At 33.0% G+C, this 17279-nt stretch overlaps 1 protein-coding gene across 1 annotated transcript in view; it reads right to left on the reverse strand.

Annotated features, from left to right (window-relative positions):
- LOC133181091 (uncharacterized) overlaps positions 1-15785 on the reverse strand; it is a 78207-nt gene extending 62422 nt beyond the window's left edge. The window contains 12 exon segments of the mRNA XM_061315637.1: positions 234-482; positions 1305-1413; positions 1503-1583; positions 1808-2163; positions 3733-3981; positions 4487-4780; positions 5188-5418; positions 5680-5910; positions 6311-6533; positions 11800-11957; positions 12319-12427; positions 15606-15785. Of these exon segments, the coding sequence (XP_061171621.1) occupies positions 234-482; positions 1305-1413; positions 1503-1583; positions 1808-2163; positions 3733-3981; positions 4487-4780; positions 5188-5418; positions 5680-5910; positions 6311-6533; positions 11800-11957; positions 12319-12427; positions 15606-15771 (2456 nt within the window). The 5' untranslated portion in view covers positions 15772-15785.
- Positions 15786-17279: the final 1494 nt, after the last annotated feature.

The raw sequence follows: 17279 nt of genomic DNA on the forward strand, positions 1-17279 counted from the left end.
TAGTAAATACTTCTTAAATCAAAGTAACAAAATTACAAGTACATTAAAACCATAAAATTTTTGGGGGAAATGGCATGATGAATAAAACTAGTAAAATAATGTTAAACAATTTTACTAACAATTAACATTATCTAAAGATAAAAATTTCAGCCCTTTTTGAAAATGTACATGTTACTGTTTATTTTCCCCTGGTATACATACTATGATGACTTGCTATATTTTTCTATACTTACCCACAGTGAGTTTCTGTATGGAAGGCAGAAGCTGAGGACAAATATTTCCCCATCATACCCAGACACCACACACTGGCATTGACATTACAGGTAGTATTGTCCATCTTTGGCATCTCCATCATCTCCATGGGACAGACCTGCTGGTGTAGCATCATCACTACTTTCATTGCCTCCATAGCTGTCTGTTTTCTGGTTTCTGTTGCATTGGCAAAGTGGTCATGCACACACTTTTTGGTATATTCAACATCACTACAAAAGTGTGGAGAAAAAAAAAGATATCTTCTGATATCTGCTTTATGTAAAAAAAAAAAAAAAAGTATATCAGTGTTCCCGATAACCTTGAAAAGCAAAGGTCATTATGACCCTTTGAAATAAATTCTGTGAGTCAAAAAGAATTTTAGAAGGTCAAAATGAATTCTGGTTTTGCTTTTAACAGTTATACTAGCTATGCTTCATTACATCAAAATTTGAAAAAAAAATTAAAAATATAGTTGTGTTTGTTGTTCTTTTATCTACACATTTTACTCATTCCACCATTTGGGTTTGTCGTTGAATACGTCACTCAAAAGGCAACTTCTGAAAGTTGTTTCAATGATTTGCAAGACCGTTCATTTATGATTTGAGCTTCCCTGATCCTAATATTATGAACTGCAGCCTTTTTGACAAAGCCAAACTGAAGTAAATATGCCAACATTTGTTTAGAATTGGATAGATCATTTGAAAATTTTAAATTTTGTAAATTTTGCTATATTGGTCTCTGTCCTTTTTTCCAATTGCTGTCAATAGGAAATTAACAGATTAAAGCAACGATTTATACCTACAAACTTTGAATGTAGGTTTTTCAAATGGTTCCATCTTAGTAACAACATTGAATTCAATCTTTAAAAAATGCTTTTTACTGCTTCATGATGACCCTCTGGGTGGTGTTGTAGGAGTTAAAAAGTATTTTTTTATTCATAAATTATGCAAAGATTTGCAATAATGGAAACACTTCCTACTGATTCAAAATAACATGAAGATGTATATTAACTATACACTTGTTCATACCATTTACAAGAACTGAATTTGTACCTGCATAGGGTTTTCCTTTGAGGAATGGGTAAAGTGAAAAACTCTAAAAGCCGAAGCATGTAAGTGGTCAAACACGACCCGGCCATTTCATAATTCATCATTTCCATTTCTGAAATATTGAGCACATTTACATTAGATTTCCTGGTATTGTAAGCATATAGATCTTTAAAAACCTTCCAATGGAAAAAATGTTGTTACCTGACACATTTCTGGATTCCATGGATAACTCCTCTACTCTGGTCTTTATTATAGTCTCATTCATCACTTTACCAAAACCCTCTACAAGAAACAATTTATTACATCTAAAATATTCTACCTGTTATTTTCAAATTTGTTTCTTTAAGTTATCACTTCTAAATACTAATACAGTACTCATAAATATGGCAGAGTTTAACGAAATGGGAGAGTTCCAAGATTCTAGTTCAACTTTACTTGCCATAAACCTCATTTAAAAACAAATGTTTCATAAAAAGACATCATTTTTAAAATTCTGATGCATTTACTTTTCTGACACATCCATGAAATCATAGCAGCCCGAGAGTAGAGCTTGGCTTTGCTGTATGTAGGGAAGGCTGGTAAATCATCCATATCATCACACTGATCAGCCATGTGCATGTGGAAGCCACAGAAATCTTGCATAAAATTTGTGGAGTGGGTCAGGACAAAATTGAACCCATCCATGTACTTGACACTGCATTCTGGCAGACTTTTTAGCATCTGGTCAGCCACAACGTCCATGCAGTAAGGTTTGAGCCAGTCTAGGTATCTCTTTAAAGCGTAAGCCACAGGCTGGGCAGATTCCAACATTCCACATCCATTAATGTTCCCTGTTACACAGCTTAGTGTTTTGTTGATGAAACTGAAATGGATTTAACATAAATTTAAACATAGGTAATCAAAGATTACAAAGCTCACCTCGAGGAATGTTATCTTTAAGTAAGGCAAATTTCACGTCATATTTTTTTTTTTATTTCGTGTACATCCCAAGATCAATGTTCATGCAAGTTTGGTTTAAGTACAACTTATAGTTACTTGGAAATAGACCTGTTCAAAAAATGTTTATCCTGTTTACTAATCAAGAAAATTTGGTCAGTTCCAACATCCAAAGTAAGTCTGGAAGTTTTCATCCTTGGATGCACCATCTATGCAAGTTTAATCTTAACAGGCCATAATCTTATATAGATACTCCAAAAAAAATTATCCTGGTCACTCATGTGGAAAATGTGGGTCAGATTCAGAATCTAAAGCAAGTCTGGAAGTGACCATCCCTAGCTACATCATCCATGCTAATTTAGTTAAAATATGGCTAAAATTCACTCGTGTGGAAAATCTAGGTCGAATCCATCATCTGAAGCAAGTGTGGTAGTGTCCATCCCTAGATGCATCATCCATGCAAGTTTGTTCAAGGTAGAGCTTATAGTTACTTGGGAATGGACCTGCTTCAAAAACTTTAACCTGGTCACTCATCTGGAAAATCTAGGTCAAATCCAGCATCTGAAGCAAGTGTGGTAGTGTCCATCCCTAGATGCATCATCCATGCAAGTTTGTTCAAGGTAGAGCTTATAGTTACTTGGAAATGGACCTGCTTCAAAAACTTTAACCTGGTCACTCATCTGGAAAATCTAGGTCAAATCCAGCATCCAAAGCAAGTGTGGTAGTGTCCATCCCTAGATGCATCATCCATGCAAGTTTGGTCCAGGTAGGGCTAATAGTTACTTGGGAATGGACCTGCTCATAAAACTTTAACCTGGTCACTCATCTGGAAATCTAGGTCAGATCCAGCATCCGAAGCAAGAGTGGTAGTGTCCATCCCTAGATGCATCATCCACGCAAGTTTGGTCCAGGTAGGGCTAATAGTTACTTGGGAATGGACCTGCTCATAAAACTTTAACCTGGTCACTCAACTGGAAATCTAGGTCAGATCCAGCATCCAAAGCAAGTGTGGTAGTGTCCATCCCTAGATGCATCATCCATGCAAGATTGGTCCAGGTAGGGCTTATAGTTACTTGGGAATCGACTTGCTCCTAAAACTTCAACCGGGACGCCGACGCTAACGCCGACGCCGGGGGTATAGCATAAGCTCATCTCGACTTGGTCGAGGTGAGCTAAAAATCAAATAAAATCCCTAACTAACAACCATTCATCTAGACATATATATCGTCCCTATCAATACCCTAATATTTAGCTCTCACTTTCACACAAAAATGTATACAGTCACATAGCATTCTTAAGAAATGCTCTAAATGCACAAAATACTATGACTGAATATTAAACAGTCAAGTCTGCAAAAACTTTTTACTTGTACTGATTTCTGAATTTGACATAACCATGCATATACAGTCTAAAGTATATCTTTACTATAAATGATGACCGATATCCTCTTCCCCCAACCCCTCCCCACCACTACCATTTTAGCTGACATACATACCTGCAAGTCTGGCCAGAAGCAATATCACGTTCAGTTGGAACGCTGAAGCAGCTGAGGGCATGGTGAATGTTACATTTCCTGGGGTAACATGCCCCTCGCATCTCCAATAAGGTCTTGACTGGGCAGTGATCAGCAGCAGCAGAGAAAATCTCCCTCACTTTTGGACTGATTCTTTCTATGGTCACTTCTGAGGAATTTTTGCATCCATTTGTCATGTACTGTACACATCTTGTCATCTTCTCAATGCCACTGTATAAATAAAAGATTGAACTTCATTCAATAACAAAATCAAAGCCATGTTAAGGCAATTGATATCTCAGAAACAGTGTTTTAGAATTCCAAATGATATGCCTGGGAAATTCAACACATTGTTTTTTTTTAATCTAAGATCCACATGCACAAATTTTGTAGATGTTCTGGCAGTAAATTAAATACTATTTAAGTACGGATGTCAATGAATATTCAAGTACTAGACTTGCTTGGTTCTACCAACTATCGACTAATTTTTTTTTACTTGGGTACTTGTTAAAAATATGCTACTTAATAGTTATTATAAAGTCAAGTTGATAAATTGATTTTTTTTTCTTCAGCTTGTCTATTGGTGTCAAAGATTAGACCCCTCCTCCTTTATCCTTTTTTGAACAGGAATGATTAGACACAGATGTATTTAAGCAAGCATTATTCTCTTCTTTTGAAAAACTATTTCATATTAATTAAGATGTTTTTGTTTATTGATCAACAATGTTTAACATACCTGCATACAGGTTCCCATCCAAACATTTCCACATCACCGAGCAGCATATCCAGCTGAGACTGGGCAACGCACACTCTAGCACGATCTATGTCACACATGGTCGATTCTGTAAACATGCATGGTCGATTGGGATCATTCATTAGAGTGCGGTTCATCAGATCTGCCCACATTTTCTCATCGGCACATAATTCTCCCATCATTCTCATGCTAGTGTCCATCAAATTCATTACAGAGTCTGGCTTGACGTCGTCTGACTTCATCGTCATCAGCTTCTTCATGGCTATCTCAAATAACCTAATGATAAGAGATAAGATATGTTTATTTGCAGTTTATTTCCACTGCCCATTGTACAATTAGGCATTTATTAAATATATACAAGAATGCATGGGCAAAAAGTGCAGGAAAAATAAGGAAAGAATATATGCATGCATGTTACAACACTGGCATTAAGTATATTACACAAAAACTAGTGACACTTCTGTATAACCTAAAATCATGATACAAAATAAACATTTCTAATAACATATCATATTTTACTTGGTTCAAATTCATTATGGAATAATAGAACATGAGAAAAGTATTCTATAAAGGCTCATGGGCTACAAATATTTCCCATTCTGCATGCTTTATTGTGAATTTACAGATCTTGATCTACAATTCTTTCTTCTAATGAAATCCGGACTCAATGATTCTGTACTTACGGACAAACATTTTCTTTTGTTGCAAATGGACTGTTAACGATAGCTCCAAGTGCAGTCACCTCATCCAGCATTGGGACGGGAGGCATGGCAATATAAGGATACTTCCCCTTAATACAGACAGCTTCTCTGGCCTTGTACATTACATGAATTCCTCCACTGACCATTGAGTACACCTCTTGTGGACAGTCCTTTAGGTCAGCCATGGTCATTGTTAATGTCACATCCATAATACTGAAAGAAATTTCAAGTTTTTCATCTAAAAAAAAAATTGAGGGGGAAACAAATGGGTATATGAAGCCAATAATTACTTTCAATTCATCTGTACACAGTATGTGTAACAATTTGTTGCACTTCTTTTATTTGTGAGAAGTTATAAACCATTATACAAGTAATCCTTCAACATGCAGATTGAAAATACACATAATAAATAAAATGAATTTAGAGTGAACCTTACAATGCTGCCTCTACATGTAGCTGTCTTGGAGCACTAACCTGCAAGACAAAGGGGATCCCTGCATCTGGACAAGAGGAGAATCCACAGCATTCTGGAATGCCATCATATTTTCCATTGCTCTCTCAAAGTTACAGCCTTTAGATTTCTTACATGCTGCCTCTTGAGTGATTTGAAGCTCAGCTGCCATCATGCTAACAAAGTTTCTTATCTTCTTATGACGACACTTTGGCATTGTGGACGCAAGACAAGATAAACTTGTCCCTGTTTGCCTAACAAATAAAAGATTCATCAACATCATTTTTGATGAGATTTATTATAGAGAAAGCAAAAAAAAAAAAAAAAGAAAATTTAAAAAATATATGTACACTGTATAAAATATCTAAATTTTCAATTTCTAAAAATTACAAACATAATGAAGTATGAGATTGCTATTCTTGCATACAAATAAGTACATTCAAACCTTGTTATCGCGAAAACAATGAGACCTATGAAAATTTTAAGATATCTGAGGATTTGAGATATAGAGGGTAAAATCCTTAAAGAAAAAGAGCTTGGGACTTTCAAATCACTTTGATATTTCCATGGTATTCCAGATATGGGTGTTCGAGATACCAAAATTCAGCTGTATATCAAACATTACAGTTTTCATTTAAAACCATTAATTCTTACCAGCACAGTCCATCAGTGAATGAAAATGGTGATGTTTTACGTGAAGCACCAACAGCTGTATAAAAGAAACCAGAGATGCACATTCCCACCAAGTTGAGATCACAACCCTTTTTCTCCTCCATAGACATTGACCAGGAATCTTGTGTATCTCTCTCTTCGCCCTGTCCATTGCCTTCATTGGGTTCTATAAAAGTTTTTTTTTTTTCATTTGTTAATCTTCAAACTGTTAGTGTTAAAGCAAAAATTTTGTTACCCTTTTTTCTTCACTCTCTCTCTCTCTCTCTTTCAGCCTTTTTCTTACTCTTAGCAATAATCCTCAATTAAAAGATGGAACATTTCAACATAAAGTTGTATCATTGTTTATATTTTATTATTACCATGATTACATTTCTGAACAAGGTCCTATCTTGCAAATACAAATCAAAGTGCTAAACATGTTCATATTTATAACATTTGAAATACATTTTACAAATTACAAACTACTCATTATATGTAGTGTCTTGATATGAAACTTCAGAGCAAACATCAAATCAACTTTGGAAAAGCTTTATATAAATGCTGTATTTTTCTACATTGCTGCTGCATTCAACTGTTTTGAAAGGCTTGAAAGCAGTCTGAAAGGTATTTAAATGTCTGAATGAAAAAACTTCGCTTACTAGAATAAAACTAATATTTACATAAAAGAAAAGTTTAGATGATTTACATGGTCAAAATCCAGAACATTAAGTAGTACTTTAGATTTTCACTTATGCAGAACTTTCCAGAGGAAAAGCTTTTATTGGAAGTGACAGTTTCATATATTTTAGTGTATAAATATTTTATATCTTATGAATATGTACTAATTATTAACATGCACCTTCAAAATCTTGTTTGTAATTATACCAATACATTAGTATGTACACACAAATACAAGTACAAATACATTAAGGTGCCCTTACACTTATAAATAAGTGTAATTTCAAGCTACCAAAGAAAATTTTTAAAATATATGTAAACTTCAATCAATTTCTCAACTAAAAGAAAAACAACAATTGTCTGTACAGTTGAGAAAATGTGGCTGAGAAAATTAATTAGATACAAGATTTTTACATCTTGAATTAATGTTATCTAAACCCCAAAAATAAGAGCTAATTACAACTTTTTCTGTTCTATTTCTTGAGAAACATTTAATAATGTTCAACTATTTATGAGTATGATGAATTATACCAATAATGAATTTTGCAAGGTGGGGTGTGGGGGAATCAATGCTTTTAAATTTGGAGTCTGACCCCTGTCTCATATTCTCTTCTAGCTATCACAAAATTCTGGATCTCCTTATATAAAGAGACGATCCCAGTGATTCCTCATGATTCAGGAAAACCCCCTCATTTAATTGATAACAAATTCAAACTTGGCAACCCAGGACAATTTAACTTCTGATTTCACATTCAAGAAGCTGTACTACTTTTGAATTTACATGGCAAATAAAATTGTACATAGACCTGTCCCACACTGCCAGAACTGCCTTTATATCCTGACCTAATTTATAAATTCTAAATATATACCTGGTAATATCTTAGCAATATTATTTACATTAAGCCTTAGGTATTTTGATTATATTTTTCCTCTAAAAATCAATACATGTACTTCAACACACTTTTTTCTGTGCATATGTGAACATTTTACCTCATATACATGGGAAATTAAGTTCAACGTACATCTAGGATACTGACTTGTTCTGTACTTTAAAATTAAACAACCTCGGTCAAAACTTGTGAAAATGTTACAAAAAAAATTTCAATAAAATCGTGACTGATGGTTGTCACTACTTATTGTGTGCTGCTATAATTGGGCCACTTCTGTATAAAAGGGTCAAATCAGACATTTACTCTGCATTGTACTGTGTATAGGACTGTATTCATGGTAATACAATCTGGCCTATGACACAGACAAAAATTATGGCAATTTATGGGATGCACTCTCAGCATTACCTTGAGAGGAACCTTGATATTAACCCCAGTAAAAGCTAATACCTGGGAAGATTGAATAGCTATCTCCTTCAGTTGATGCTTTTATAAAACATCAATATGTTTCTTTTAATGTTAGTCTTAAATTAGCAGCACATCTCAAATTTAAATACATCAAATGACAGAGAGAAAAAAAACACCCATCCAGTTTTAATACCTCCGACTTTTTCACTTATAAATGTACCATCTGACCTATGTAGTCACAAACCTGACCATCCGAAAATCAAAATCCAATAATACATTCCTTTGCAAAATGTCAGAATCTGTCTTCAATTGATTCTTTTGTAATTTTTTTTTCCAAATTACATTACCAGGTATAAAAAAATTTTCAATGTAAATCAATCATATATTTAGAAATATAACAACTATGTTGAATAAGAATTTACATACATTATCCTAATGTCAAGTAACAAACTGTCAAAAGTACTTTATACTTATACATAATCATATCTCATAAAATTATTATCCATTGAAAATTGGCATTTTAATTTTTAGATCCAAAGCACTTTCTACAGACCATGTTTAAATAACTTATGCCCCCAAAAATATGTGCAAGAGGATAGAATGCATTTACCTCTTCTTTTAAATTGGCTTATAATTACACAACACTGAATTCAAAAGTGAGATAAAATTTCAAATTTCATATACTGACATGGAGGAAACCACAGCTATTATAACAATCAAGTACTATAAAGAAACCAGTGGAATACAGGGCTCGACATTAACGCATGTCCGGTACCAGTGAGAAAAAATTACGGACAAGTGAATATTGCTGGGCACTTGTCCGATTGGACAAGTGCATTTTAATGTAAAGGAGTCTCTAAATAATAAAAAACGACTGTTGAAAGATAATCGGTAGTTTCAAGACGGAAGCTGTACATAAAAACCAGACTTCGATTCACATTCGATTGGGATCGAAGTTCACTAATTGCATACTACTGAAAAGGCATGGAACTTACGAACTTAACAAAGTTTGGATTTTGTTTGATGTTGACAGGTTCACTTGTGGACATATATGTTGTTGTCTGATAAAATTTCGTTTTATGTGTTTGTTGTTTATTAATAACATCACAAATAAATCAAGCACATGTCATGTGTGATGGACTTTATTTTAGTTTTCAAGTTGACAGTATTAGATCTTTATTGAAAAATTTTCGGACAAGTGAAGTTGAAGTTCGGACAAGTAAATGTCTTGGTCACTTGTCCGAATGGACAAGTAGGAAAAAAGTTAATGTCAAGCCCTGGAATATAGAAGTGGAAAAAATAGATACATTTTTAACCTAAATTATTTTTGTAAATCTATTATATTATCAAATGACATATTTATTAAAATAACATAGTATACCCCACTCTGTATTGAATTTAGTTTGGTCACTTGTTCCGACAGTCGTGTGATAAATGCATACTGCATGGAGGTCATGAACAAATTTCAATATTGCAATGACATACCCTAATTCAAATTAAAAGTTAAAGTGATCATCGAAAGTGCTGTGCTTTAAATACAATTTGCATTTTTTAAATTTAAATTTCCATGTAATTATCAGGTCTGGGGGCCTCCGTTTTTGGAGGATAGCTAAATTCAATATGGCGGTCAAAATTTTTACCATATATGGAAACCCCGTTGCATTGTGGGATAGTTTATCCTCCAATTTCAGAGGATAACACAGGTAATTTTCAAACACCTCGTGCCTACCTTTAATCAACACCAGAGTACATGCAAATAAAAGTTCAAACATTGAACTATCGATTGTATGTGGCGATTTGAGATTCTATGTCTAGATATTTTGCAATTTATTTTCAAAGTTAGCACTTTTTGCGCTCCATTATTACTGAATATTTCTTGTTATTTTGTTTTATTTTTTATGATTTTTCTCTATTTATACAAATAAAAGAGGACTTTAATATTTCTTTTATATTTTCTTTTAATTCAAAAAAAGGAAACACAAAATGAAACGCATTTTAAGCGTATTTAAAACGCAAAATATACTCTGCCTTATAATTTAAGCAAATAAAAGTATAAATGGATTGAATGAATAATTATAAAAATAAAAAAATAATTTGAATAGCATAAGTAAATAAAATAAATAATTTGACATGTTTACTAAGAAATTAACATATATTCATACAGCCATGTGTATACAAAAACAAATAAAATATTAAAAGTGATGTGCTAAAGAATTATTAAATGAAAGAAATAATACATGATTAAACTTAATTTTTCAAAAAAAATTGTTCATCCAAATTTCTTAACTGCTTATCACATAATTATGGTACTGGAAAATCAGCGTGGTTATAATTTATAACCCCAGTCGCAGGCAGGTAAAAGCAATATTTGTTTTCCAAGCTGTATACCAAATAACTGATTGACGGCAATTACAAAAATATAGATAAATTGATTTAATATCTGGAATTATCCATCATCATAGGAAATTGTACCTTTTATTTGTTCTGATTTCGAAATCGGCATACGGTTCATAAATGCAAGAGTTGCTGTTATTTGTTTGCCTAAGAGTTAACTGCCCTTAGTTTTGAAAATTCCAGTAGGTGGCAAGACTGCTATCCTCTGTTTTCAGAGGATAAAATCTATCCTCCAAAAACAGAGGCCGCCTAGACCTGATTATAGATTCATTAAGTTGAAATATGTGTGACCTATACTAGCTTTACTAATTATTTTATGTATTTACTCAAGAAATAAATTTAATTTTTGAAGATTGATCACGAGGACATGAACTACGTCGCTTCACGCCAGCATATTTCATGAAGCGCGTTAGCGATTATTGGAAATATTTAGCGATTTCACAAAAACAGCAGGACATTTCAAAGAAAGAAAGAAAGATAGATAGATAGAGAGATAGATAGATAACCATTCCAAGAATTTCTCATTTATCAGTCAGTGTTTACATTGTTTACATTCATAAACATGATATGATGATAAAGTAATGATCTCTAACGATAACATCAATCTTATCAAACAGAATAGTACATGTGACCTGACGAACTCTTATATGAAGAGTTTGGAGTGGAGTAAAATTTGATGATTTTTGCACACGGTACCAGGAAGAGCCTTGACCCGTACGTTTTCGAAAATAGATAAAAATGTCTGTTTTACAACGTGTTTACAATTTGCTTCTACAAAATTATTTCACAAAAAAAAAATCTCAGCACATTTTAAATTAAATTAACATATATATCATGTCTTTGAAAGCATTACCACGACGACCGCTAACTGATGAGCCTGATCGTTCTGATGAAAAAACTCCCGGGCACCTTTCATACCCCGTCACGTGACTTGTGAGCCTATACTGTTTATTACTTCGTACTGAAATGTTTCGAATCAAAGGGACATTTTTGCCTTTGATTTAAATTCTTTAAAACTTTATGTTAACTTGCAATTCCGATCTTAAAAGCAATGTAACGAGCTTAACACACAAGCTAATGTTAATATGAGATGACAAACAGCAAAATAATATATAGAGGATTTACCATCTTCATCCGTGTCATCTTCCATTCCTTCATTGCAAACTGTTTCTGCAATGGAAGTCAGAAGAGGGACGTACGGATCTAAGATTTTATCCATCCCATGACGCTCAGGACAGGAAATCATGACTCCTTCAATGCACATCTTGGTTCTCCACACCATTCTGAAAAATTGAAAAAGAAATATTGGGATCGATGTTTGTTTGTTTTTAAATTTGGATGAGACCAGAGACATAATAGTTATTTTATGCCTCTTATTAGACTTAAAAACCTGATTCAGTTTCAGTCAGTAAAATTATGAACAAAGTTTCATTATTATGGCATGTGAATTATTATCTTTATTTGTGAGAAATTGTATTTATTTATATTTTATTTATAACGTGGTTAGATAGATATATGTTCATTAAACCTGTATATTTAACCCTTGAAAATTTTTTTTTCAACAAAAAATGCTTTTTGATATCTGTATCATAAAAAGAATTGACAAATAAGATATCCGTAGGATTAATGTTATTTGAGCCTTACTCGCAAGCTCGTTTTTTCTCCTCTGGGTCACTAGAAATCATAGCTGTCAGTGTACCATTGGACAAACCTAAAAGACACATCTTGGCAAGTTCCATATTGCACCCCTCCCCTGAAAAAAAAAAATCAAGAATTGAATAGAATTTATAATATTACCTATAATGATTGTAATGAAAGCATTAAGTACATAAAACAGTTCATACAAATTTTCATGACAACAGAATAAAAGGCATTAGTAACAGGCCCGTAGGAAGAAATTTCAGTTGGGGGGGGGGGGGCACAGTTGAAGGGGCACTATCAACTACCAAAAATTCCTTGACAAGCAAAAAAAAAAAAAAATAAAGAACAACAAATACAAAAACAAACAAAGGTCACCAGACGTTTTTTACTGAGGGGGCACAAGCATATAGTATCTATATTTTCTATAGTACTCAATATATCGGCAAAATTATTGGGGAGCACCCCCCCCCCCGTGCCCCCCGGTTCCCACGACCATAAGTTACATTGAGATAGTTTAGTTCCAGTAGTTGATGAAATAAAATAAATATGTAAGGAAAGTTACACTTTCTCATAGAGAGAGAGAGAGAGAGAATTTCTCTTTTTAATAGGGACGATGTCCATGCAATTCCAACACTGTGAATCGACCGAGAGAAGACACATTAAAGAATGTCATATGGGGAAACGTGGATCTGAAATTAATTATACAACGAAGTCTGCTATGTTATAATTACTTTTTTTTTTAATTAATTGCTATTTCAACGAAGTTGAATATTAGATCACGTTTTCGCCAATGCAGATTATGACTTATGCAACGACAGTTATCCTTTTTGACCCACTATACATATTTGGACTTGAACTTCATACTTCTTTCACGAGTTTCACTTCAAATAAATATCTAAACAAACAGTGTCCTAATGAATATATTTGCTTCCAAGAGGGTAATGCTGGACCGAATTCGCACCCTCGAGGAAAGTCAATATGTTTTGGACCTAGTGTCATTGAAGTCGAATGTGTATCTTGAAGATTAATTCAAGACCTTGTCAAATTTAAATTTGGTTATGTTTTTAAAGGTTCTATATAGGACCTCTGTGCATTTTAAAACGAAGGTTTCTGAACTCAATTAAAATTATTCTTAAAGCTTACGATTAAATATTGTAAATAGAAATCCTGATATACACCTGTAAGCTTCTCCAGGTTAAAAATTGACAACCTCTCTCTCTCTCTCTCTCTCTCTCTCTCTGCATTTGGGGGGGGTATCGAAAGTACTAAATATGGATTTTAAATGCTTAATGAAGCCTAAATAGTACCAACAAGAGTAATAATTAAATGGGTGTGTTACTTAAGACATGTTTTATTCAAAATCTTGGGGTACTTCTCGTCCAATGTGAAATTCTTAAACTTTATCAGTTGTGGTCGATCAGAACTAACGCCCACAATTTTGCTTTTCTTTTCGTTACAGTTTGAAATAAATGCCATTGACAAAGTATTTGGTTCAGTAAATTACCTAGATTTCAAATTACTTTGAAATTCTCACTATCTTCCTAAAGACTTAAATGGGGAAAAGTACCCACAAATTACATTTTATCTTCTTTTTTTTAAGCTTGCATTGATTAGAACAAAAATCACCATGTCTTCAACTCTAAGCTAGGAAGAAAAGAAAAATCATTAGCGGATCCAACAGGGAGGGGATCCAAGGGGAGTGGAGAGGTGTGGGCCCCCAAAGATTTTTAGCGCTATTTCCTATATGTTGTAAATTGACTTTGGGACCCCTAAGTAAGTTGCAGGAATAGGTCAATGTGAAAGAGAGGAGTTGGTTCATGCGAGTGTCGACACTCTTCACCCTCCCCTTTTCCTTATTAAATGAATTATACTGCCGAAAATGACTATATAACCATTCTTATCAAATGTCCCCCTTCCCATCTTCGAGAATTACAGACGTGCACGAAATAAAATTACATGTATATAGTTTGTCATGATGGTCAACCATTTTGTATAATTCATAAAACGTGTATAAATTTAACTAAGTCAGGAGATTATAAGTGATCAATAACTATTCATTATGCAATGTAATTAGTTCAAACATTTCAATTCTGAAAGATGCAGATAAATTTTCAAAGGAAAGTTTAAAAATAGATCGTGATGTCTGTGTTATAAAGCTCAGTCTGACAGTGTCCAGCTTGATAAGTGAGCGCGATAAATGAAATAATGATACAGGAAAAATTTTCTACCACGTGCAAATTTCGTTCTCAGTTTGATCTCAAACAAATTGACACTCATTCGACCATAAAAATGCATTAGAATGTATCAAACAACTTTCCCAGGATTCTAGTGAATTCAGTCATCCGTTATCCTTTATAATCAATTTAGCATTTACCTTTTGCCCCAAGGACACAATTCTTTAATGTCAATAAAATTTTCAATAGAGTCCGCCGTTTGGTTTGAAATGTAAATAATTCACAAAAGGAAAGAAAGAAAATAAACTCATGATTTTGGTGCAGAGGTTGAAAAAAATAATCATTCCTGATTTTTTATTTCTTTTTTAAAAATAAGATGAGCATCAAAGCCTCATAGTAAGAGCCGGTTTTAAAGTTTGTCCTGTTGCATACGCTCAGATATTATAAGATTTGCATTGTAGGGTCCTGTTGCTTTGGTTCAGCAGTTATACTGTGTAACTTTTCACAATATTGCAGGAGGGGAGAAAACACAAAATACAAGCAATCATCTGTTTTTGCTAGATTAATTAAATACTGAGGTGCATAAAATACATTTTAATTTAAAACTTCAAGCAGCTAATTTCACGGAAACCACGCCATGTATTTCACATCCCATACATTTCCTGCACACATGTATACCAAATTTGCATCTTCTGTTTTGTATATAAAGAAATTTACAAAAAAAAAATGCAGTCAATTAGAATATACCAATTCATTTTGTAAATATATTTTACTTAATTTAAGAATAACACTGAAATCATGAAATCAGAGACCATACGGCAATTAAGTCATATAGATCTATAGTCATGATCAATACAAAGTTCTAACATTAGATATACCATCAACAATGGATAATCAATATATACTCAATGCAAAAGAATATAAGCAAATAATGCCCTTGTTAATATGAGGGCACTAATATATAGCAAATAATGAAGTATGTATAAAGTTTAATTGCAAAATAGTCACAAAGATTACACAAGTTTAATTCCCTTTTTCAGAATCCTCCAAAAAGTTAACATTAACTTCTTTTATTGAGAATTTGAATTTTTGTGTTAGTTTCATTTAATGAATTACCTGAATGATTGGATTCTTTAATGTAAAATTCGAAATAATCCTTGAATTTGTCCTCATTTTCGGGTGACCTAGCTTCTTTATCTTCATCTGCTCCTGCTGAAGCCCAGGACACAAGGAGAACACAGCACAGAGCCCCCACGAGGGGGGACACCGACATTTTGAACATTGAGTCCCTCCTCGAAACACGCTACACTGTCACCCACAGTAGCGCTGTTTAGTACACCCTCCTCAACGCGTTCAGTCGGGGGAATGATGTAGGAGATCTAAAGCAGCTCACTATATAAGGACTTGTCCAAATTTAAAAGGAAATTAAAAGTACCGGTATATATTTATATTTGAACAAGCCAACGCCTTTTAAATGCCTTTTTTTCATGGTTCTTCAAGACTGGTTAGTATATTTTGAATTTTGAAATCCATGATTGCTAGCTGAGAGTAGGTCATTTGTTTAGAGCGATATGGCTCATTGAGACTGCACTGTAAATATTGACTGTACAATGAATTCTAACCGAGGCGTGTTTAAAAACTTCACAAAGTCATGGTTAAATAGATCTTTGCCGGAATTGCGTCGACACTTTATTTTAATTTTTTGATGAATCTAAAAGAAAAAAAATTAAAATGTTTTTAATTGTGAACAAAAAAACTTAATAAATTGTCATTTTCTCTCTCCTCTAAATAAGGTACATGTAACACGGATGCACGGAGTAAAAATAAAGTTTGGTTTGCGCGATATTTAGACAGAATTATTGTTGTTGATTGATACTAAATTGCTTTTTTAACAATAATAAACATGCATGTTTAAAAATACTTATATAAATAAATATAAATAAATAAATTGTATAAACAGTAAAATTATATTTCACAAAAATTAATCGGGTCAAGGTTTACATCGCTTGAAGTCCGAATTCCATAAAATGTGGATGTTGACGGCAGGAGAATTTTATTTTTTAAACATCTTTTTCCCCCCACTTTTTTATCCTTTGAGTACGTCAATATGTCAGAGTGTAAATATAAATATGTGAGGAGAAGATTAAAAAATTATTGAACACATGCATTTTGCATTATATGAAATTGAAATACAAGTGCTTGAAAACTAAAAACTTATTCAAAAGCATTTTATCTTATTTCATTTATTTATTTTTTTTTATATATACATTGGTAACAAAAAGAATGCACCTTTCGTTCGAAATCTTAAATTTCTTTCGAATTTCGGATTTTTAGTACTTTGTAGTCAAACTTGTATAGATTTTGACCCTTTAAACCTAAAAATAAACATTACATGGTAAATCGTGAGTAAAATGTTGATGCAGAGCTATTTTTAAAGGTTTAAAAAGCAGTGATTCAAAACCTTGAGATAACCTTTAAATTTTAGAGTCCTTTAAAAAAATGTTTTATCATTAATGGATAACACATTTTGCAGTTGGGCCGTTGCCGTGCTCGAAGATGCTTTAGTGGAAGTTATATCATGTGTTTAAATTGTAAATATTTTTGGTACAAGTTATTAATCAACTTTAATTTCTCAAGAATGTTCATGTTAAAATCGAAACTCATATCAATATGAAAGTTTGAAATATATCATGACATATATTTCAAACTTTAAATTCAAACCTTTCGAATCTATTGTTAAACATGTCCAAATTTGAATATAATATGACATTAAGTATAAAAAGTTATGAC

Source organism: Saccostrea echinata, unplaced genomic scaffold, assembly GCF_033153115.1.
Source record: "Saccostrea echinata isolate AGI-Se365-2 ecotype Australia unplaced genomic scaffold, CSIRO_AGI_Sech_v1 ptg000008l, whole genome shotgun sequence".
NCBI lineage: Eukaryota > Metazoa > Mollusca > Bivalvia > Ostreida > Ostreidae > Saccostrea > Saccostrea echinata.